Source organism: Vombatus ursinus, unplaced genomic scaffold (assembly GCF_900497805.2).
Source record: "Vombatus ursinus unplaced genomic scaffold, bare-nosed wombat genome assembly UNPS02014812.1, whole genome shotgun sequence".
Lineage (NCBI taxonomy): Eukaryota > Metazoa > Chordata > Mammalia > Diprotodontia > Vombatidae > Vombatus > Vombatus ursinus.
The window spans coordinates 35,451,858-35,476,684 of NW_020954590.1; the positions used below are offsets into that span (position 1 = coordinate 35,451,858).

The following is a 24,827-nucleotide window of genomic DNA, read 5'->3' on the forward strand; positions in this document are numbered from 1 at the left end:
TAAATAATTCTTAATAATAACCCTCTGGCTCGTTTTGCTCCTACCTAGAAACTTTGACTAGCAGCTAGGTCCTTGAGTGTGGCTTCTTGACTGAGTCCAAGTTTTACAGAACAAATCCTTTTATTAAGGGTATTTGTTCTGTGAAGTTTGAATTCAGTCAAAGGGCCACATTTGAGGACCTAGAGAGCCACATGTGGCCTTGAGGCTGCAGGTTCCCCACCCCTGTGTCAGTAGCACTGCCTTCACAGCTGGTTCCTGTCCCTCCTGATCACTGCCCTGGAAAGTTCCTTCCTCTTCATCACTGCTCATAGCAGAAGCACCCTGTGGACTTTTTCCCACCATCTGCATTTGGATGTGGGTGTAAAATGAGCTGCTCCTATCCTTTGTAAAGTGCTTAGATATTTAGGCCATGGTTCTATTCCGTGCATGCCCATTTCACTTAGTATAAAACTACCTTTGGAAACATCTACAGGGCTTGGAAGACACCAAAAGAAGATCGACTTTTCCTTCAAGGTGTTTGTCTTTTCTGTAGGCTGAAGGTTTGGCAATGTTGAATACTGAGGGAAACCTAGTGTGAAAACGAAATGTGTATTGAGTTCTATTATGTGCAAAGCATTCCTTTCCTTGCAAGGCTCCCAAATCTTGTATTTATTATTCATTTCCTGTGTTATTGTTCAAGGTTCCATCATGGATATTCTTTCTGAAGGAAATGTCACATTTGCCATTACTCTTCTGAAAAAACTTTGTGAAGAAAAACCACGAAATGTGGTGTTTTCTCCCCCAAGCATCTCGTTTGCCCTGAACATGATCCTGTTGGGAACAAAGAGAGAAACGGCAGCACAGATAGCACAGGTATGTTTACCTATCCCGCCACCTTCACATCCCAAGTGAGTTGGGGAGAGAGCCCTGTGCCTATAGTATGTTTCAAGATTATAAGGGGATAGAGATGTAATGGTCCAGCACATACTGTGCTGACCATCCTGCGATTAGGATTGCAAACAAACAAAAAAGTCAAGTCCAAATATCAAAGAAAAAAAATGGCAAACCCACATGTGGATTTTAGAAAACACTGGTTGATCTTTGAAAAACATCAGAGACAGAACTCTGAAAGTAGATGTTAGAAAAATCTGAAACAAAAACCTACTACAGTGAGTGAGTGAAGGAAAGCCTTTATTACACTTCTCACAAGAGAAGCGGGCACAATGCACTTTAGTAGCACGTGGCCACTGATTCAGTGGTAGAATCAACTTTTAAACCATTAGCAGGATCCATACTCTACCAATCAGGGCTATGATTGGTCTAGTTCATCTGAGTTACACCCTTCCTGGACAGCCCATCATATGTTCATCCATGTTCTGTTAACTCTGCCCACTTCATGGGTCCCATGTTAAAAAATGGCGGCTATTTCCGCGCTTGGGGTGTGTCAGTTCATGTTCAATAAGCTTATTAAGCAAGTGCAGTGGAGAAAAGCCTTCCAGTAGTGAAACATGCAAAATCTTTTCTACCCAATTCCACAACATTTATGTATTTTTATAATAAGATAATAGAATTAGAGATTTCATGTCTTTGGTATTTTCCTCCTGGTTTCTCCTACGAAGAGCGTTATATGACTAAAAGGTAACCCAGTGCTCAAACCCAGTTGCATAAGATTCTTCTCATTGATAGAGATTAATTATTAACTATTCCATGTGTGAATGGGGGTGGAGTTGGCAAGAGGTTGGGAGAGGAAAGATCTTTGCTTTTTGGGTCTCCAACTTTGAGAGAGACCACACACGGTTCCAGACTTTCTTCAGGAAGAGGTCCCTGAAAGGGGAAGACGACTCTGGGAAGAGGAATCGGTGCCTCATTCATGTTCCTGTTCCTAACTTACCTGCGAGAGACTGTGGAATTTTTCCACAGTGAGATTGGAGACTCTTTTTTTTGATTGAACTGAAATGTCTCATTCCCAGTGGGAGAGCTAATTCACTCTGTATGTTGTCCAGTATATTTTAATCTGTATAACTTCTTCCAATATCTATTTGTAATTTGCTTGGATAAATGAATTTATTGGCTATTTATTTTGTTTGATGGTTATTGTGGAACTGGTATTTAGTGGGAAAGGGGCTAAGCCTTTGGATATATAGCTTAGAATACTTCTCTCCCATTAAAGAGAGAGTGGTTTGAACCTGAAAATGATTTCTCCTAAACTAACAATAGTTAGGAGGCCAGATAGATATAATTGTAGTCTGGTACCTTTTCTCTAAGAAGAGAGCAGCAAATCTCATGTTCCTGATCATTTCCCTATCTAGCAGGAATTGGTTTTCCTTGGAGAATGGTGGGCAGAGAAGACTATATTCATGCCTTCTTGAAAGCCACTTCCAGGCAGACTAATGTAGACACACAACCTACATGGATAACACACACAACCTACATTGCTATTCTCTTTCACTTCAAGTTCTCTGTGGGCTCATTCTCTCCACTACTTTTCACCATTTTGTGATGTGATAGTTGTAATCATACATCACTTTCCTCAGTCATATTTTGCAGATGAGCTTATATTTGAAACTGTTATTGTCCTTTGCTTCTTTCTACCTGGCAGTTCATAAGTTGAAAAGAGTTTATTAAGGAATCACTGGTTGAGGTGATTTCTGGGTTCTTTAACTTGTATGTGGCACTGTTTTGCAGCGATTCAACGTCTCTAAGAAATGGTGAGGGAACCAATGTCTTTCCTTTTGTCTGTTTCCCAGAGTTGACCACTTCTTTGAATAGGTTGGACTAGAGCTGCTATAATGTATTTCATAACATTTCAGTTTTATCTTTTCTTCTAATTTGAAGTTAAAATGATGTGGATAGAGAAATGGCCTCAAAGTTAGGAAGTTTGGGGTTCAAACCCTGCCTCTGACACATGCTGGCTGTGGGAATATGGGCAAGTCACTGAACATTTTTCTAAGAGTTCTAGGCAACTCTCAAGACTATGAGTTACAGGGAAGGTACTGACCTGCATTGGTAAAGGAAAGTTACTCACATAGGAGTACTTGATATCAGTAAAATGGTAGTCCCATATTGCCTTCTAATATGGTATTTGTTTTGACTATTTCTAAAAAGGCAGAAATTTTTCTCTAATTCTAAAATGACTACTGTATTGGTAATCAACTTCCTATAAGTTGAGACATAATCAATTTTTTTTCTTTTTCTTTTCTTTTCTTTCTTTTTTTTTTTTTTTGGTGCTGTTCAATGTTTTTCCCATCTAATTTTCTTCTTGAAGAAAGTATTCTTTATATATAGGTATAAAGTTTCTGAGTAGCTTACAAGCCTTTGGGTTCCTCCTTTGCTTGGGTCCCAAACCATGTTTTTGTCTTCTATTCCTGAGCCTATCTTTGCATTGATGTCACTGAGCAGCAAGTCATATGGTTTTTTTTTAAGGCAATTGGGGTTGAGTGACTTCCCCAGGGTCACAAAGCTAGTAAATGTTATATGTCTGAGGTCAGATTTGAACTCGGGCCTTCCTGAATCTAGGGCCAGTGCTCTATCTGCTGCTCCACCTAGCAGCCCCCATATGTTGGTTTTGATGGATATGGTCAACACCTTCATGTAATAGCTCTATTTTTTCACTTTCTGCACTTCACTCATCAATGAATAATAGTCTTTGGAATTAGTCCCCTCAAGCAGGGCACAATGTGAAGTGGACTGAAGAGACCTGCCTATTGGTGCATAAGTTGGTGTTAGCTTCAGGTTCTCTTTTTCTTTTTTTTTTTAATTATTAATTTATTTTTAGTTTTCAGCAATCACTTCCATTATGCTTTGGAGTTTTAAATTTTTCTCGCCCTCCTTCCCCAAGACAGTGTGCAATCTGATATAGGCACTACGTATACATTCCTATTAAACATATTTCCTCAAGAATCATGTTGTAAAGAAGAGTTAGAACCAATAGGAGAAAACAAAACAGAAGGAGAAAAAATAGTAAATAGTATGCTTCAATCTGCATTCAAACTCCATAGTTCTTTCTCTGGATGTGGATAGCATTTTCCATCATGAGACTTTTGGAGATGTCTTAGATCCTTGCATGGCTGAGAAGGACTAAGTCTATCAAAGTTAGTCATCACACAATGTGGCTGTTACTGTGTACAACATTCTCCTGGTTCTGCTCACTTCACTCTGCATCAGTCCATACAAGTCTTTTCAGGTTTTTCTGAAGTGTACCTGCTCATCATTTCTTACAGCACAACAGTATTCCATTACATTTATATACCCCACCTTGTTCAATCCCATCTTCTCCAGCACTTATCATTTTCCTGTTTTGTCATGTTGGCCAATCTGATAGGTGTGATGTGGTACCTCAGAGTTGTTTTGATGTACATTTCTCTAATACAAATATGGAACATTTCACGAATTTGCATATCATCCTTGCACAGGGACCATGCTAATCATCTCTGTATCATTCCAATTTTAGTATATGAGCTGCTGAAGCAAACACAGGGTTCTCTTTTTCATGGTCATAATGAACTATGTAGAATGAGGAGAGCAATTGACTCAGAATATGTATCTTTGTCTTTTGGTTCATGATGAAATCAGTAGCACCAACTCCTCTACTATCTCCTGTCTAAAGTCAGTCCTAGATTTTAACTCTGACTTAAGTGTAACTCTCTTATCTTCTGGTTGTTTTGATGGCAAAAATATCAAGGTAGAGGTGGTTCCGTTTCTCCAGTGGTGTACCAACTTGTTTATCATTAGACAAGGTTTGGTTATTAACTGCAACCACTCCATTAATTCTTGTAGATGATCACAGCAGTGTGATACAAGGGATACAATAGGTTTGGAAGTCCTCTACTCTAACCTATTAATTTAACAAATTAGGCCCCAAAAGAAATGTTTTTTTCCAAAGGTCACATAGGTAGTAATTGTCAGAAAGGGGATTTGAACCAAGGTCCTCCAACTTCAAATCAAGTGATGTCTCTTCTATTGCTTGACTAAAAGTACTGCATAGGACTGAAGGTTATTTTTTTTTATTCATTTTATGGTCATACCATCTGGCAACACCTCTCTTTGCACTTAGAAGCACTGATCATAGGCTCATAGACTGAGAGGTGGAAGGGACTTTAAGGCCCCCATCACACTTAAAATGAGAAAACTGAGGTTCAGAGAGATTAAGTGACTTACCCAGGTTGTTATTGTTGTTCAGTCTCGTCCAACTTTTTGTGACCCCATTTGGAGTTTTCTTGGCAGAGATACTGGAGTGCTTTGCCATTTCCTTTTCCAGCTCATTTTAAGATAATAAAACTGATGGAGAAGATGTGGGAAAATTGGAACACTAATGCATTGTTGGTGGAGTTGTGAACTGATCCAACCATTCTGGAGAGCAATTTGGAACTATTGTCCAAAGGGCTATAAAAATGTGCATAGCCTTTGACCTAGCAATGCTACTTCTAGGACTGTATCCCAAAGGGATCATAAAAAGAGGAAAAGGACTCACATCTATAAAAATATTTATAGCAGTTCTTTCTGTGGTGGCCAAGAATTGGAAATTGAGGGGATGCCCATCAATTAGGGAATGGCTGAACAAGGTGGGGTATATAAATGTAATGGAGTACTGTTGTGCTGTAAGAAATGATGAGAAGGCAGACTTAGGGGAAAAACCTAGAAAGAACCTAGACTGATGCTGAATGAAGTGAGCAGAACCAGGAGAACATCGTACACAGTAACAGCCATGTTGTGATATGACTAACTTTGATAGACTTAGCTCTTCTCAGCAATACAAGGATCTAAGACAACTCCAAAAGACTCACAATGGAAAAAAACTATCCACATCCAGAGAAAGAACTATAGAATCTGAATGCAGATGGAAGCATACTATTTGCTCTCTTTTTCTTTTGTTGTTTTGCTTCTTCTTTCTCATGGTTCCTCCCATTGGTTCTAATTCTTCTTTACATCATGACTAATGTGAAAATATGCTTAATATGAACCTATAAATAGAGCCTGTATCAGAGTGCATGCTGTCCTGGGGAAGGGGGAGGAGACAGAGGGGGAGAAAATTTGAAACTCAATCTTATGGAAGTGAATGTTGAAAACTAAAGATTAATAAATAAATTGTTTAATTAAAAAAAAATGAAGGCTATAGTCTGCAGAACCTTGTAAAAAGCCTGTGTCTATCTGATAGACAAAATGTGGGAAATAAAATTGAAATTATATAAGAAAAAAAAGAAGAAAAAGGTTTTTAAAAAAAAAGTCTTCTGCATGAAACAAAATTATAGTGGAAATGAACAGAGGAAGAAGTGTTTAATAAATTATTGTACAGTTGGGGGAAAAAATGATGAAACTGAGGCAAACAGGATTAAGTGACCTGCCCAGGGTCACACAGCTAGTCAGCATCTGAGGTCAGATTTGAACTGGGATCTTCCTGACTCTAGGCCCAGCACTCGATCCACTGTGCCACTTAACTGCCTAACTTATGCAGGGCCATGCAACTAATAAGTGTCTGAGGAAGGATTCAAACTCGGGTCTTGCCAACTCCAAATAAAGCTCTGATCTGTGGGAAAACCTCTGAAGACTTCCTAGCTTTGAGTAGTACCTCTCAGAGCTTGTACTTAACTGATATAACCTAAAAGAGCTAAGAAAATGTCTGTCTCTCTTTAAGGGTTAGAAGATGCTTTCCTCACAATAGTAATACCAGACAGAGTTTACTTAAAGTAACTTTCCCATAGTCACCTAGCTATTGGGTGGGAGAGCCTGCATTTAAACCTGGGCCTTATGATTCCAGCTCTAAGTGAACTAATTCAGCTTGGTTAGAGCAGAGAACCTCCAATGTGTTTCACAATCTACTCTGGTTAGAGGGAAAAAAATTGGCCTCAAAATCCGTAACTTCATGAGACCAAATCCAATGGAAGTCTGAGTCTGGAGAGCTACTCTCAGCTTTGCCGACAAAATTGCTGTTTCTTTCTGTGCATTTGTGTGCTCTCCAGAATGATGTTAGAGTTGTTCTATCAGTCGTCGGACTGTTTTTTTCCCTTTCTCCCTTGCATAAAAGAGTTTATTGAGCACCTGCCTCCTTCTCAAATACATAATCCTATAGAGTCCTTTCACAATGAACTCATTTTCTCAATAGTCCAAGATCCTATGAAGCATTCACTAGTGAGGTTTGTTTCTGCTAATCATTCTTCAGAGACCAACTGAGAAAGTTAATGTCTTTGTTTTTCTTAGTTACTTTCTTTAAACAGAAGTAAAAATACTTTCTGGGGATTCAGGTCACTTCTTGCTGAAATGAACAAGTCATCCACCTGGTATCTGATTAAAACTACCAACAAGCTCTTTGGAGAAAACACTCTAAATTTCCTCACAGTAAGTCATATATTTCTATTTTATCATGAAGTCATAATGAAGAATGGAAATGAAAATAATTAATGATGAAGAAAATGGGAAGAAAGTCTGAGACTAGACTAGTCCTTTCTCTACCCTACTTCACTGCTTCTATTTAGATACTGTACTGTCTAATAACACAATTTGCATGAACATTGAGAACTTGTGGTTAAGATGTGAATGTAGCCCATTAGGGGAAAAAAAATTTCTTTCCTTTTTCTCTTTGGTTTTCTCCTTCCCTTCCCTCTATTTCACTCGGACTGGATGTGCAGGGGCAAGTCATGGCAGAATCTCTTTCTTTGAGCATAGGAGCTTTAACCTGCTCTCTTTCTAATCTGGGCCAGTTTTCTCCTCCATAGGCAACCTGGTGGCCCTCATTCCTAGAAGTTCACAATTTTGATATTAGACTTAGTGTGGACAGCCCATCTATATTAGCCCTGTTGCAGCTCTGCATTCCCAAGCTCAAGCCATTTACCAGCCTCAGCCTTATTATAGGCACATACCACCATTCCAGTCAAAAAAAAAAGTTTTCTAAATCCTGGGAAATTTTGATGATTGTTTTCAGAAATAAGGATATTGCTCTTTTTTCTTTCTAGTCTCCTAATTGCTAAGAACAAACGAAGGCCCTAGATTAGGATAGCCAAAAACTTGGGAAGAAGTGGTAGCAATTACTATATATTAATCAAGCCTCAACAAATATAAGTACCTACTTTGTATTCAAGACATTACTGTAAAATAAAACTAATGCAAAAGCACTATAAGATTGATTATTTATCCTTGAAAAGTTTACTGCCTCATTTTTGAGATAGACTAACACTCTTGAATTTTTTTTATTTAGTTTTTAGAATAGATTCTGTCTTGAATAGAATGTTTCTTCTCTAGGTTGTTAATGGTATATGAGCAAGGACTAATATGTATTTATTTGCTTATCTGGACCTGTGATTTAATTAGTATAGTGAACTCCCAGATCAGGAAAATCCTTTCTGCTCTGCAGGATGGTACCTTCCGTGCTACTTACAGTCTTAGAGAGTTACCTGGGGCATTGAGAATTAGGGATTTGTCCAGGGTCACATAGCAAATGTGTATGTATGTATAGCATATTCCATATATATATACATATATATATATATATCATAGAAAATGTGAAGAATGTAGAAGGAGGGATGTTGTTCTGACCCTATTTTTTCCTCTTCTAGTCCTTTAGGGACTCCTGTTTCGAATTCTGCAATTCAGTGATGGAAGATGTTTGCTTTTCTCAGGAAACAGAGACTGTCAGGAAACACATAAATGCTTGGGTAGCAGAGAAGACTGAAGGTTATGAATTCTGTCTTTCTGTGTTATCTGTATCTGTCATCTTTTCAGGAAAATTCTTTTCATTTTATTTTTAATTTATGGGCTAAAACATTTTCATAACCTAGTGCAATAAAAAGATGAATGTACTTGAAACTGCAGATCTGCTATGCACAACTTGCTACTCCTTTCAAATATACAACCAATACATCCTGCACATTTTTTTCTTTTTTTCCTCTCCTCCATCCCTACCCCCACCCTGGAGATGGCTACCATTACTACAGAATCTCATTGTTGATGGGCAGCTCAGCAGCTGTCTAGTCCTACCTATACCTTGCCGGTGGTCCCTTCCACAGCAGAATTGACAAGGGATCATCTTCATAAGCATGGAGTGAGCAGGAACATCGTATCCCATAATGCAGCCCATTCCACATTTGGAATGCTATAATCTTTAGGAAGCTGTCATTACAGAGAACCCAAATATATCTGTCTGTGCCTTCTACCCTAGGTTGTCTTGCATTTTTCAGCCACATTACAGTTCTGTCGTGATTTCTGGCCCAATCAGTGATCAAATGCAATGAAGCCTGTGTAGGATGCTAGAAGCGCTACCATAGTTCCCCACTCTATTTAACCATAGTCACCTTTTCAGAAACTGATATTCATGCCTTCCATCCCAGCCAAGTATCCTTTTCCCATTTTCTATTTTTCACTTTTTTTTCCCCACAGTGAGACCTGCTTACATTATTTCTTCTATCAATTTTCATTCACCTAGTCCTTCAGAGTCATTCTTCATTAAGTCCCGTTTAAGTCCCAGCTGATCCTATCCAAACAATTATTGGTTCATCATATTGCACAGATAGTTGCACTTCTCCATTTATTGATGGAGGACTAAAATTCTAGTCTGATACCTCATCACAGCTTTAAAGATGATACTCTTCTGTTTCATGAGCCCCTCATAATTAGGTCCCTCCTAACTTTGCAGTCTTCTTATACCTTATCCCTGGCCACATACTCTTTGGTTCTGTGACACTGCTTCGTTTTTACAAACAAGATACTCTATCTCTCAGATCTAGACATTTCTTTTGGCTGTCTTCTGGTAGCCAGTAAGGCTCTCCCTCCTCATCTCTGCCTATGCCTTCCCTGGCTTCCTTTGAGCTCAAACTAAAATTATATCTTCTATGGAAAGGCTTTCCCAACCCCTTCTAATTCTAGTACCATATTTCTATTAAGCATTTTCTACTTATCTTGTTTGCCTGTTGTCTTGTCCATTAGATTATGAACTCCTTGAGGACAGGGAATATCTTTGGCCTCTTTTTTGTATCTCTAGTACTTGGCACTATACCTGCCACAGAGTAGGTACTTACCAACTGTTTGTTGATTGATTGACCCTTTATTCTTGAAAGTTTTTGGAGTGTGGCACAACATTTCCCAAGATGAAGTACTTGGGGTCTGGGTCCAGTGATAGACTCTAGATTTCTGTGATCCACTGACCAATATAACTAAGTATTGAGAAGTTTATCTCATAAGATTATTCCACCAAATGGCAAAGTTTTTTTGCTTTGCTTATTTGTTTTTTAACCATTGCAACTCATAAATAATCTACAAAGATATGGAAGGATGGTTTCTGTTATCTCCATGGAAGCACATTATTGAGACATTAAATATGCATTTTATTTGTGCACTTTTTTTGTCTCTCATTACTTGATGAAAGATTATTTCCTTGATGGTAGGAATTACATGCTACCAAACCACCAGTAGCCTAGTATAGTGCCATGTACCTTGTAGACGTATAAATGATCTTTTTTTGACAATGAAGAATTTATATTAAGATTATGTTTAATATTAAATTAGTTCAGAAACTTTGAAAACCCGGTGCTCAATCTAGATTCTATTTTGCATAAACCGTGTCAAATGTTATTAAAAAGAATATTTTTTCTGGGGAAAAAAACTAAACCTAATTTCTATTTTTCTTAAAAGGTAATATTTCAGAGGCTCTACCTGATGGTCTTGTTGATCCACTTAGTCTGCTGGTCTTTGTGAATGCCATCAACTTTAAAGCAACCTGGGAGAGGGCATTTGATCCAAAACACACAGATATTGATATTTTAAAAGTCAATCAGGTAGAGTGTGAACATGAATGGGGGGAGTAGAGGAATAGATTTCCAGATACCTTAGAAGTGTCATGAAGAGATAAATTGGAATTAATTACAGTATTCTTCAATTTTAAAAGTACCCATGAATAGTTTATAAATTTGAAAATATTTTAAATGATACCTGTTTGCTTTTCTTCTACCCTTTTCAGTAACCTGGCTTCAATCATAAATCTGTTTGTTTCCTTTAAGCATGAGAGAACAACATTGCAGATTATGAAGAACAAAGAGGAGTTTCTGACATCTCCTTTAGAGGAACTGGGTGGACAGCTATTCATCTTTCCCTACCGTGGAATGGAATTAACCATGATCCTTGTCTTTACTTCTGATAGTGATCTAACTAAGGTAAGGCTGGGTGGATAGAATGGCTATTATATTCTGGCACATCTTCATTCCAGCAATACCTTCCATGGGACACAATTATTACAATAGTCATTGAAAATGACTCCCATTCTGTCATGTTGAATATTCAAATGGTCAGGCATAGTTGGTGGCAAGAAAAGACAGAATGGGTTCCTGAGATAATAAAGCATTTTTTTTTTTTTTTTGCTGAAGCATCATTGGATTTTGAAAGCAACATAAATGTACTTGTTCAAAAAAGAGAAATGATGTTACTGTCATTAAAAGAGGAAATATGTCCTGAGAATTAAGTTACTTTAAGTCATCTGGGGGATGGGGAGAGTAAGGAGGACAGGAAAGATGAGAAAAAGAAGAAAAAAATTAGGAATAATTATGAAGCAGAGATTTGGGTTGCTTGTAGTTGTGTTGGGAAAATGTTTAGTTTTTGATATCTATAACCTGACCCTTTTAAAGTGTCATTATCTGTTTTTAACAAGTATAATCCAAATTTGATATTACCTTCTCATATTAGTAGCAACCTGTATATCTAAGCACCATGCATATCCACTATTTTTCCCAGCTTCCCAATCTAAGTTGATTCTTGTTCTTACTTCCATTCTCCATTCCATGGATATTCCCCTCCTTCCTTCAACCAGCTTTTCACACTGTACCTGCCTTAGATCTATCTTGGTATTCCTTCAGTTGCATATTTCAATGTTCTAACCCCTCTCCTACCTCTGGATTCTCCTGCAAATGAAGCATCGCAGTCTCTTTCCACATGCTTTGTCTGAACGCAAAAGAATTTATTAAGCAGTTAACTAAGTACTATGCTAAACCTGGGGATAAAATACCAAAGAAAGAGTACTAGCCCTCAAGGAATTTATATTTCAGTTTAGAGTAGAAGACCAATCCTTGGCAAAATTATAAATGTTTTTTGTCCACACATGGGTTCCCAAAGTGGGTGATAACATCCCTTGGGGGGTGCTGGAATGATGGGGGCCAGTAGTATCCTCAGGTACAATTGCGGGCTGTTGAATAAAAATAAGGGGGCAGTGGAAGTATAAGGAAAGACGAGAAAATAAGAAAATTTTGAAAAACTGTATGTTTCATCTGTTGTGTAACACATTTAAAGTTGTAGTGATTACGTTATTTTCCAAATAAACACACAAAGGGGCAGCTAGGTGGTGCAGTGGATAGAGCACTGGCCCTGAAGTCAGGAGGACCTGAGTTGAAACCTGGCCTCAGACCAAACATTTGACACTTGTGAACTGTGTGAAGTCACTCAACCCCAATTGCCGAAAAAAAACAAAATACAACCAAATAAACACACAAAATGCAAGGTATAACTGATCAGTGGTGAAGTCCACCAACAGGTCTTAACAAGCAAGTGTTGGCAGGCAAGCTTGTTGACCATTGTCAGAAAATCTAGCATGCTTCAGCAGGAATTTGTTCGTGTAATGACTTGTTTACAGTATAGTACTATACAGTTTCATGAAGCAATATTGCATCATCAAAATTTTAAGTCATGAAAACCACACAAATTTATAATAAATTGTTAAATTTAAGATGCATTATTTTAAATATATATTTTATATGTTTTTGAAATGATACAAATTTTAAAAAAATTAAGGGGTTAAAGAAAGTACATTTCAAGGGGGCACTGAGTACTTTTTTTAAAGGGGGTGGTAGGCCAAATAAGTTTGGGAACCTCTGTCCTAAACTTTTAAAGGCCAGACACCTTCTCATAGCAAGAGGGAATTGTCCCCTCATTTCAAAAACAACCACCTCTTTTTCTTCTTTCAAAGACGGGAACAAAGGTATTATTAATTATTCAGTTGTTGAGTTGATATCTTAACATACGCACACTGTCATGTACCTTTGATCTCTCCTTAGAGAAAAAAAAGTGGCTTTTTCTTGTCACTAAAGGAACTTTGGGAAACAATAAGCAGATGGGAGGATGAGGAAGAAGTGGTTTTGTTTTTTGCTCTATTTTGTTTTGTTTTTCCCCTGAAATCTTTCTAGGCTTTCTCAGTCGACCCTCAGGTTTGCCCTGAGCTAGGTAGTACAATGCTGGGCCTGAAGTCAGAAAGGTCTGAGTTCAAATCTAGCCTCAGATACTTCCTAGCTCTGTGACTCTGAGCAAGTTACTTTACTCTGTGTGCCTCAGTTTCCTCAACTATAAAATGGGAATAATTACAGTACCTACCTACAGGGTTGTTTTGAGGATCAAATGAGAGTGCCTGGAATGTAGTAGGTACTGTATAAACATTTGTTTCTTTCTGTTCCCCTTCCCCCAAGATTAACCTGAATTAGCCCTTTGAAGATGACAAACAAAAAAGAATCCAAAGTAGCCCGAACCAGATGGTATCCTATTCCTTCAAACACAAGTTAGACCTTAACTAGTTTAGTTAAGGTTAGTAGACATTTAGATGTGGCTGTTTCTGTGGGTGAAGAAACGTTATTAGTTTATTCTAGGTCCTGGAGCCCACCCTGAACTAACATAGATCTGTCAGCCAGGTTCCCTTTCCCTAAATCTCCCTTCCTTTCCCAGCCCAAGCATAAAAGGTGAATTCTTCAATATTCTACCTCTAATCTTTTCCTATATTTTCACCTCCCACACCAGAATTTGGCCTTATTTCAGTTGAAGTGTCATGATATTTGTGTGTATATGTGTGTGTGTGTATATATGTATGTTTATATACACACATACATGTGTGTATATAAACACATTTTCATGAAATTATTTGTGCATGTATTTCTGCATGTTCATAACTCCTTCAAGACACTGCAAATGTACATAAACCATAACCTCCTTTATCTGAAACACCTCTACCATTTTTTCTTTCTACCTCCTATAAAGAAGTTGCAAATAAATCATTGGAATGCTTCTCATTTGGTAAAGAGGCAGGAATCTCAATAATCTCAAACAAGCTGGACAGGCCTAGCTGGCTGGCAGAGAATATATAGCTCTAAAGGCTACTTTCATTCCATCCAATCTGTCACCAAATGAAGAACAGAAAACAATGCTGTTTTTATTATACAGATTGAATTTGAAGCAGCAAAGGAAAGGGAATAGAAAGCTAGCCTGGAGCCCAGGAAAACCTGGATTCAAGTCCTGCTGCTAACACAAACTAACTGTGTGATCTGGTATAAGTCATTTAACTTTCCATTGATCTAGGCACCTGTGTGACTATAAATTGTAGAACCAATGCAGGTCATTGAGTATAGGGAATGAGATTTCTCTCTCAAGTGTTTCCTTAACAAAGACATCGCCAGTCCAATTCCTATTGTTCTATCAAAGAACTCTATAAATACTACCTTGTATTTCTTTTATTCATAAAGACTTGCCACTGATTTATCTGGAAAGGCATTAGAAACCATTGAATTTATACTTTGTAGGAAAGGGTTTTAGCCTCTCCATTTTAAGATACCCTTACTGATTTCATCTTGTTTTAAAAAGTGGTAATGGTACTTGTCTAACCCAGGGGAAGTCGCTTGATCTCTCTGGGCCTCAGTTTCCTCATCTGTAAAAGAGAAGGGTTTGCACTAGAGGCTTTCTAAATCTTTAGATCATCTGATCATTTTTTTTAACTATACCTATTATTTCATGGGCAAAGCGAATTCCAATGCAGATCAGCATTTTCTCTGTAATCTGTAGTTTTGGAGAGTTACCTGTGATTACTGAGAGTTTAAGGAACTTGCCCACAGTCAGATTGCCAGTGTGTATCAGAGGCAAGATGAACCCTGGTCCATTCTGAATCCATTTAGCATCCTTTGAGTCCCAAGGAAAATTCTACCTTCTCTAAGAAGTCGTTCAAGTTCCTCTTAATGTCAGTGTCTTGCATCTGTTAATTATCTTCAATTAATCCTGTATATGTCTTGTTTGCACATACTTGTTAGCATGCTGCCTCCCTCCGTTGAACTGTGAGCTCCTTGAGAACAGGAACTGTCTTGGCCTTTCTTTATACCTGCGGCACTTGGCACAGTAACTGGCACATAGCGGATAATAATTACTTCTTGAATAAACATGACCTTTCAGATCTTATGGTTAGATTGAAGAAATCAAGCCAAGAACAGAATCCCCTAAAAGAGAAAATATCAAGTACAAAGCTACTGATAGAGATCCTGATTCAATGCCTCAGAAAGAAGATAAAAGAAAGGCTCATTAACACAAAGCTACAGAATGTATATTATTTTGGGTGATTTGTATACTGAATCCGACCACAGCAATAATAACTACCATTTACAAGTGTTTTAAGTTGGCAAAGTGCTTTACCTATGTTATCTTATTTGATTTTCACAATGACTCGGAGGTAGGTCCTATATTATACCCATTTTACAGATGAATTAAATAAGTCCCAGACAGGTTACATGATTTTGCAAGGGTTGTTATGTCTAAGACACAACTCGGTCTTCCTAACTTCAGTTCCAGCGTGCTATCCACTTACCCTCCTCTTCTGTGCAACACATGATACTTACCAACTGTTAACTAATCTATGATTTGTCAGACTTCAATCCATTGTGTCAAATTCCTTTAGCTTTCTCACCCCCATCCCAGTCGTGTATTATTAACAGGAAATTGTAAAGTGCTTAGACTTTTCTTCAATTCCTCCTCAATTATGTGGTTATAGTTAAAATTAAACCTAATCCCAAAGGTCAGGGAAGAATGTATCTTGGAAGATGAGGTTAGCAGGAAGGAAAGAAAGGAGGAGAGGCTTAAAGCATAGACATTGACTGGCAAACAGACTAAAATTGCAACAGACTCTAGGGAAACAGTTGATTTGTAGCTTCAGTGTGGAAGGAATATGAACATATAGAGTTATGCAGGTAGCAGGATCTTAGGATTTCCAACTTTTGTCTTCCAGTTGGAAAAAGGGCTTACCTATGAAAGATTTCTAACCTGGACAAAGCCAGAAGCAATGGCCTTGATGGAAAATCATGACAAGACATTTTTACTCCCCAAAATCAAGATGGAAGAGACCTGTGACTTGGAGCATGTCCTCTACAGTTTGGGAATGTCAGATGCATTTGATGAGCAAAAGGCTGACTTTTCTGGAATGTTGATGCTCAAACATTTGTATTTATCCAAGGTTTTACATACATCTTGCCTGGAAATCAACGAAGAGGGCATCAAGGCATCTGCTGCCACTATAGCAGCAGAGATACCAGCAGCTTCAAAGAGAGATGAAGAACTAAAGGCTAATGGTTTCTTTCTATTTTTTATCTGGAGCTATAAAACCAAAAGTATCCTGTTCTGTGGCAGAGTTTCCTCTCCTTAAAGAGATGCAGTCACTATCCCCAGAACATTTTCTCTTTTGCTACTTCCCTGACCCTCTCTTCCTAAGATCCATAAAAATGCTATCTGTGTGCATGCAAGCCATAGTAACCTTAGGTAGGAAACAAAAATATGTAAAACACTTTATTGTGAAACTTTGCATATGGACTATGTAACCTTGTAAATTTTCATCCTGACAGGCACTAGGGATAAGGTTAGGAGTGTGAACATTTAGAATGTAAGAGGAAAAGCCTGTACTGGTGTGACCTGGGTAGGAGGGTCTAAGTCTATCAAATAGTCTCTCTTCTTTGTTATGTTCTTACATCTTTAGTATAAGTAGAGGGAATTAGTCAATGATGTTCATTGAGTCCTTGTAGGTTAAGCCATAGACATATTTCTAACAAAAAAAAACACCCTTCCTACCACCTGTACCTTTGTTTTCCTGAGATTAAATAGCAGAACTATACTGTGTGTGACTAAAAGTGCTGTGCTTTTAACAATAAGAAAATGTTTTTGATTTAATGATAGGAGAGGTTACATGGGCAGAAGATTAATACCTGAAAAATTATGACATCTAAATGTGAATTGTAAGAATATACATATTTCTTAGCATTGTACATTGTACCTTTATAAAACTAGATTAGGTTCCAGAGCACATAGAAACTGTAAATTAAATTTAAAAAACATGAAAAAAATAAGTCCAGTTAAATATGAGGGGGAAAAAAAGAAAAGAAAAAAAGGGGTGGGGTGGTAGAAGAAACTAGTCCCTGCCCTAGATAACTTTGCATTGTAATAGGGAAGACAACATGTAAACAATTAGTTAGATAGGAGATATTTACAGGAGGGTCCATGGAAGGGCCTCCAAGAGAAGTCATTTTTTGTGAGAACTAGGAAAGGCCTTATGGAGTGGGTGGAATTTGAGCTGAATCTCAAAAGAAATCTGGGAAAGTAAGAGGTAGAAGTGAAGGGGTAATGTATCCATGTGTGTGAAAGCATAGAGAAGGGAGAGGAAGTGTCATGTTGAAATGAGAATAAGCCAGTGTTATTGGAATATATAGTGCATGGAAGAGCCTAAGGTACATGAAGACTGGAAAGGTACTAAAGGAGCAGGGTATGAATAGCTTTGATAAAACAGACTCGGTGGAGTTCTTTGATGTGGGGAGGTAGTCAGATCTGTTCTATAGAAAAAAAAATATTTGAAGCTGACTAGAGGATGATTTGGAGAGGGGAGAGACTTTAGCTGAGGAGAACAAGTAGAAGACTATTGCCATAGTACAGGAAGGAAATGATGAGGACCTCAATTAGAGTAATGGGTGAATGAATGAAGAGAAGGGGACACAAATATTATGTAAATAAAAATGGTCCTAGGTGACTGCAAAAAATGAGAATCTCTAAAGCAATAAGGAAATGTGGAAGTTGGGTAGATTTTATGAGAAAGATTATGAAGTCGGTTTTTGATGTGCTGAATTTGAGATGTCCAAAAGCCAGAGACGCTGGACTGAAGCTCAGAAGAGAGACTACTAAGGTGGGTACATCTCAGATTATATTACAAAACATTAATCATGAAAATAATATGAAATTTCCTTTAAAAAAGTGAAACCAATCAGTACAACATTAGGTATGAAGTATACAAAATAATATAAATCTAGAAGGCTCGTCTTAAATGAGCAGCCAAGCCCAGATTCACTATTTGACAACTGCTAGGAAAACTGGAAAGCAAACTGGTGAAAAATCATGTAATCTAACATGAACTGCCATGATAAACTTAAAATGGATGCATTTCACTCCAAAAATTTATTAAATAATGACTAAAATAAAATTCTGGAGTGACAATGGGTACCAAAAAGACAGAATAGGAAAAAGGGCGGGAAGGAGAGAGAGTTTTGAAAGGATGGGAGGGAAATAGAAGATGGCAAAAAGAGAAAAAGGGAGGAAAAGAGAGAGGGACAGAAGGAGAGAGAGGGTGGGAGAAAGAGACAGAGATGGAGAAAGAGAGGAAGGGAGGAAATGAGAGGGAGGTTGAAAGAAAAGGAGAGATGGAGGGAGGAAGGATGGAAGTATAGACAGGATGGCAAAGAGAGGAAAGGAGAAAGAGGAAGGGAGAGAGAGGGAAGGAGTGATGGGAGAAGAGAGAGTAGGGGAAGATGACAGAGAAGGAAGGAGAGGTCCAAGGAGACACTGGGAAAGAGAGGGAGGAATCAGAGGGAGAGAAGAGAGAAAGGAAACCTGAAAGGTTCTCATGCTGAACATGAGCCCCCCAGGAGGCTTCCAGCCAGACAGCTATCACCCCGACCAGGTGGCCCGCCTGGCCCCCCTCCATATCTTGCTCGTTCTCCACACCTTAGATGAGGTTGTCCATGAAATGGTGAGCCCTAGGAATATCCAGGAGCTACGATCACTTTACCACTTGTTGAACCCACCCAGGCTACACTCTCAGCCTAACACAGCTCTTACACACAACTTTGCCTTTGGAGGCAAAGCAGTTTGCCTCAGAAGACAGGCAGGATTGCCTAGGCAGTCAGAAAGGGGTGCCTCAGGAGGCAGACAAGTTTGCCTGGGGAGGCAATTTTTCGTGACTGGCCTCAAAAGGCAGAGAAGTTTGCATGGGATGGCAGACAGGATTTCCTCCCCAGCCAGACAGGTTTGCCTAGGCAGGCAGACAAGTTTGCATTGGAATGCAAAGATGTTTGCTTCCAATGGCAAAGAAGTTTGACTCCAGAGGCAGACAAGTTTGCCTCGGGGCAATCTTCTTTGTCCTCTATGGCAAACTAGTCTTCCCCCTGGTCAAACTAGTCTCCCTCCCAAGGCAAACTTGTCTGCCTGACAAAGCAATCCTGACTGCCATCCATGCAAACTTATCTGCCTGCCCAGGCAAACCTCTCTGCCTTCTGAGGACATCCATTGCCCTGAGGCAAACTTGTCTGCCTCCAGAGTCAAATTTCTTTGCCATCCAAGCCAAACATCTTTGCATTCCATGGGAAACTTGTCTGCTTGCCTAGGCAAACTAGTCTGCCTGTGGAGACAAACTAGTCTCCCTCCCGAGGCAAACTTCTCTGCCTGGCCAGGCAATCCTGTCTGCCATCCCATGCAAACTTCTCTGCCTTATGAGGCCATCCTCTGTGATTCCTGAAGCATACTTGTCTGCCTGCAGAGACAAACTTCTTTGCCTTCCCAGGTAAACTTGTCTGCCTGCACAGGGAAACTGCATTGTCTTCTGTAGCAAACTTCTCTGCCTGCCCAGTCACACTAATCTGCCTTCTGAGGCAAACTTCTTTGCCAAACGAGGCAAACGTCTTTGCATTCCATGGCAAACTTGTCTGCCCGCCTAGGCAAACCAGTGGTTTGCCTAGGCGGGCAGACAAGTTTGCATTGGAAGGCAGAGAGGGTGGCCTCATAAGGCAGAGAAGTTTCCCTGAGCAGGCATACAAGTTTGCCTCCACAGGCAGACTAGTTTGCTTAGGCAGGCAGACAAATTTGCCATGGAATGCAAAGATGTTTGCCTTGGATAGCAAAGAAGTTTGACTCTGGAAGAAGACAATTTGCCTCGGGGCAATGGATGGCCTCAGAAGGCAGAGAAGTTTCCCTGGACAGGCAGATAAGTTTTCATGGGATGGCAGACAGGATTACCTCGCCACACAGACAAGTTGCCTTGGGAGGCAAAGAAGTTTGCCTCTGCAGGAAGATAAGTTTGCCTCAAAAGGCAAAGAAGTTGGCCTCAGAAGGCAGACTAGTTTGGGCAGCCAGAGAAGTTTGCCATGGAAAGAAAACAAGTTTGACTCCAGAGGCATACAAGTTTGCCTGGTAAGGCAGACAAGTTTGCCTATGAAGGCAGAAAAATTTGCCTCAGAAGGTTAAGTTTGCCTGGGCAGGCAGACAAGTTTGCATGTGATGGCAGAAAGGACTACCTCACCAGGCAGGGAAGTTTTCCTCCACAGGCAGACTAGTTTGCCTCCGAAGGCACACAAGTTTGCCTCTGGAGGCTGACAAGTTTGCCTCAGGAATCAGAGAGGATGGCCTCATAAGGCAGAGAAGTTTGCCTTGGCAGGCAGACAAGTTTGCCTCTGGAGGCAGACTAGTTTGCCTCCACAGACAGACTAGTTTGCCTAGGCAGGCAGACAAGTTCGCCTATGGAGGCAGAGAAATTAACCTCAGAAAGGAGAAAAGTTTGCCTGAACAGGCATACAAGTTTGCCATGAAAGGCAAAGAAGTTTGCCTCTGAAATCAAAGAAGTTTGACTGAGGAGGCAAAGAAGTTTGCCTCTGCAGGGAGACAAGTTTGCCTCTGCAGACAGACAACTTTGCTTTGGGAGGCAAAGAAGTTTAACTCAGGAGGCAGAAAAGTTTGCTCGGGAGGCAGAGAGGATGGCCTCAAAAGGCTGAGAAGTTTGCCTAGGCAGGCAGACAAGTTTGCCATGGAATGCAAAGATGTTTGCCTTGGATGGCAAAGAATTTTGACTCTGGAGGCAGACAAGTTTGCCTCGGGTCAATGGATGTCCTCAGAAGGCAGAGAAGACTGCCTGTGGAGGCAATATAGTCTACCTCCAGAGGAAAACTTCTCTGCCTGATGAGGCAGTACTGTCTGCCATCCCATGTAAACTTGTCTGCCTTCTGAGGCCATCCATTGCCCCGAGGCAAACTTCTTTGCCTCCCAGGGCTAACTTGTCTGCCTGCCTAGGCAAACTAGTCTGCCTCTGGTGGAAAACCAGTCAGATTCCAGAGGCAAACTTGTCTGCCTGCAGAGGCAAACCTCTTTGCCTCCTCAGTCAACTTCTTTGCTTTCAGAGACAAACGTCTTTGCCTTTCATGGCAAACTTGTCTGCCTGTCCAGGCAAATTTCTCTCCTTTCTGAGGTTAATTTCTCTGCCTCCATAGGCAAACTTGTCTGACTGCCTAGGCAAACCAGTCTGCCTGTGGAGGCAAACTAGTCTGCCTGCAGAGGCAACCTTCTCTGCCTTATGCCATCCTCTCTGATTCCTGAGGCAAACTTCTTTGCCTCCCATGGCTAACTTGTCTGCCTGCCTAGGCAAACTAGTCTGCCTCCTGAGGCAATCTTCTTTGCCTACTGTGGCAAACTAGTCTGCCTGCCTAGTCAAACTCGTCTCCCTCCGGAGGCAAACTTGTCTGTCTGGCTAGGTCTTCCTGTCTGCCAGCCATGCAAACTTGTATGCCTGCTCAGGGAAACTTCTCTGCCTTCTGAGGCCAGCCATTGCCCCGAGGCAAACTTGTGTGCCTCCAGAGTCAAACTTCTTTCAGTCCAAGGCAAGCATGTTTGCATTCCATGGCAAACTTGTCTGCCTGCCCAGGCAAACTTCTATGCCTTTTGAGGCCATCCTCTCTGCCTACCGAGGCAAACTTGTCTGCGTGGTGAGGCAATCCTGTCTGCCATGCCAAGAAAACTTATCTGCCTGTCCAGGCAAACTTCTCTGCCTTCTGAGGACATCCATTGCCCCGAGGCAAATTTGTCTGCCTTTTGAGGCCATCCTCTCTGCCTCCCAGGCAAACTTGTCTGCCTCCTGAGTCAAAATTCTTTACCTTCGGAGGCAAACTTGTCTGCCTGCAGAGGCAAACCTGTCTGCGTGCAGAGGCAAACTTCTTTGCCTCCTCAGTCAAACTTCTTTGCTTTCAGAGGCAAACTTCTTTGCCTCCCATGGCTAACTTGTCTGCCTGCCTAGGCAAACTAGTCTGCCGGTGGAGGCAAACTTGACTGCCTGCAGGGGCAAACATCTTTGCCTCCTCAGTCAAACTTCTTTGCTTTCAGAGGCAAACTTCTTTTACTTTCATGGCAAACTTTTCTGCCTGTCCAGGGAAACTTCTCTCCTTTCTGATGGTTAATTTCTCTGACTCCAGAGGCAAACTTGTCTGCCTGCAGAGGCAAACTTCTTTGCCTCCTCAGTCAAACTTCTTTGCTTTCAGAGGCAAACTTCTTTGCCTTTCATGGCAAACTCATCTGCCTGTTGAGGCAAACTTCTCTCCTTTCTGAGGTTAATTTCTCTGCCTCCATAGGCAAACTTGTCTGCCTGCCCAGGCAAATTTCCCTGCCTTTTGAGGCCACCCTCTCTGCCTCCCAAAGCAAACTTGTCTGCCTCCAGACCCAAACTTCTTTGCAGTCCAAGGCAAATATGTTTGCATTCCATGCCTAACTTGTCTGCTTGCCTAGGAAAACTAGTCAGCCTCCTGAGGCAATCTTCTTTGCCTTTTGTGGTAAACTAGTCTGACTGCCTAGTCAAACTCGTCTCCCTACTGAGGCAAACTTGTCTGTCTGGCTAGGTATTCCTGTCTGCCATCCCATTCAAACTTGTATGCCTGCTCAGGGAAACTTCTCTGCCTTCTGAGGACATCCATTGCCCCAAGGCAAACTTGTCTGCCTTCAGAGTCAAACTTCTTTGCAGTCCAAGGCAAACATGTTTGCATTCCATAGTAAATTTGTGTGCCTGCCTAGCCAAACTAGTCTGCCTGTGGAGGCAAACTAGTCTTCCTCCAGAGGAAAACTTGTTTGCCTTCTGAGGCAATCCTGTCTGCCATCCCATGCAAACTTACCTGGCTTTTGAGGCCAGCCATTGCCCCGAGGCGAACTTGTCTGACTTTTCAGGCCATCTTCTCTGCCTCCCGAGGCAAATTTCTTTGCCTTGTGAGGCAAACTTATCTGCCTACAGAGGCAAACTTCTTTGCCTCCCAAAGCAAACTGGTCTGCCTTCTGAGGGAAACTTCTTTGCCTTGTGAGGCAAACTTATATGCCTGTAGAGGCAAACTTCTTTGCCTCCCAAGGCAAACTTGTCTGCCTGGCGAGGTAATACTGTCTGCCATCCCATGAAAATTTATCTGCCTGTGGAGGCAAACTTCCCTGCCTTCCGAGGACATCCAGTGCTACGAGGTAAATTTGTGTGCCTCCAGAGTCAAAATTCCTTGCCATCCAAGGCAAACATCTTTGCATTCCATGGCAAACTTGTCTGCCTGCCCAGGCAAACTTCTATGCCTTTTGAAGCCATCCTCTCTGCCTCCTGAGGCAAAATTCTTTGCCTTCTGAGACAAACTTATCTGCTTGCAGAAGCAAACTGCTTTGCCCCCAAAACAAACTTGTCTGCCTGGCGAGGCAATCCTGTCTGCCATCCCATGAAAACTTACCAGCCTGCCCAGGCAAACTTCCCTGTTTTCTGAGGGAAATTTCTCTGCTTTCCGTGGCAAACTTGTCTGCCTGCCTCCACAGGCAGACTCGTTTGCATAGGCAGATAGACAAATTAACTTCAGAAAGCAGAGAAGTTTGCCTGGACAAGCAGACAAGTTTACTGTGAAATACAGAGAAGTTTGCCTCTGAAATCAAAGAAGTTTGACTGAGGAGGGAAAGATTTTGCCTCTGCAGGCAGACAAGTTTGCGTCTGCAGGCAGAAAAGTATGCCATGGAAGGCAGAGAAATTTGCCTGAGAAGTTTTAGAAGTTTGCCTGGGCAGGCAGACAAGTTTGCATGTGATGGCAGACAGGACTGCCTTACCAGGCATAGAAGTTTTCCTCGCATGGGAGATTAGTTTGACTATGCAGGCAGACTAGTTTGCCTCTGTAGGCAGACTAGTTTGTCTCCTCAGGCAGACTAATTTGCCTAGGCAGACAGACAAGTTTGCCATGGAATGCAAACATGTTTGCCTTGGACTGCAAAGAAGTTTGTCTCTAGAGGCCAACAAGTTGGCCCCGGGACACTGGATGGCCTCAGAAGGCAAAGAAGTTTCCCTGAGCAGGCATTCAAGTTTGCATGGGATGGCAGACAGGATTGTCTCGCCTCGCAGAAAGTTTGCCTTGGGAGGCAGAGAAGTTTGCCTCTACAGGCAGATAAGTTTGCCTCAGAAGGCAAAGAATTTTGACTCAGGAGGCAGACAAGTTTGTCCCGGGAGGCAGAGAGGATGGCGTCAAAAGACAGAGAAGTTTACCTGGGAAGGCATATAAGTTTTCATGGGATGGCAGACAGGATTGCCTCACCAGGCAGACAAGTTTTCTTTGGGAGGCAAGTTTTCTTTTGGAGGGTTGAACATTTGACTGGTCCCAGTGATTCCAGGAGGCCTCTAAGAGAGGGGAGACCTCTTAGGTGCTTTCCATGCAGTCTCTGAGTGGCCAGTGCCCTGGCCTTAGAAGAAGCTGGAGTGGATCTGTGTCTTTTCATTCTACACTTGTGCCTTGGAGAGCTTGGAGAGCTTGGAGAGCTTGGAGGGCTTGGAGTACTTGGAGAGGTTTTGGCGTCACCAGCCTAGGTAGACTTTTTCTGCTGACTTTGGGCATCAAGGACCCGGGGCAGCTCATCGTCTGGAGATCTGTGGCCAGCATCTTGAGGATGGCTTTGAGAGTGCTTCTGGAAAACGTGACCGAGACCCTGCATGGCCTGGAGGAAGGTCGCTTCATGTATGGCCTGGAGTGTCTGCAAGAAGCTGTTGGCCTCTTGCCCAGCTGCATTCGTCACCTGTT

General features: G+C 41.0%; 1 protein-coding gene and 1 non-coding gene across 2 annotated transcripts; one reads left to right on the plus strand and one right to left on the minus strand.

Annotated features, from left to right (window-relative positions):
- The first annotated feature begins 687 nt into the window (after window positions 1-687).
- On the plus strand, window positions 688-16,761 carry LOC114053809 (serpin B6-like). The gene is made up of 6 exons (XM_027876937.1): window positions 688-852; window positions 7,174-7,311; window positions 8,526-8,643; window positions 10,597-10,739; window positions 10,962-11,114; window positions 15,974-16,761. The coding sequence occupies exons 1-6, from the start codon at window positions 688-690 to the stop codon at window positions 16,385-16,387; spliced, it is 1,131 nt and encodes a 376-aa protein (XP_027732738.1). The 3' UTR covers window positions 16,388-16,761.
- LOC114054332 lies at window positions 4,347-4,453 on the minus strand. Its single transcript, XR_003570457.1, has one exon. It is a non-coding gene; the product is annotated as a U6 spliceosomal RNA (small nuclear RNA).
- Window positions 16,762-24,827: the final 8,066 nt, after the last annotated feature.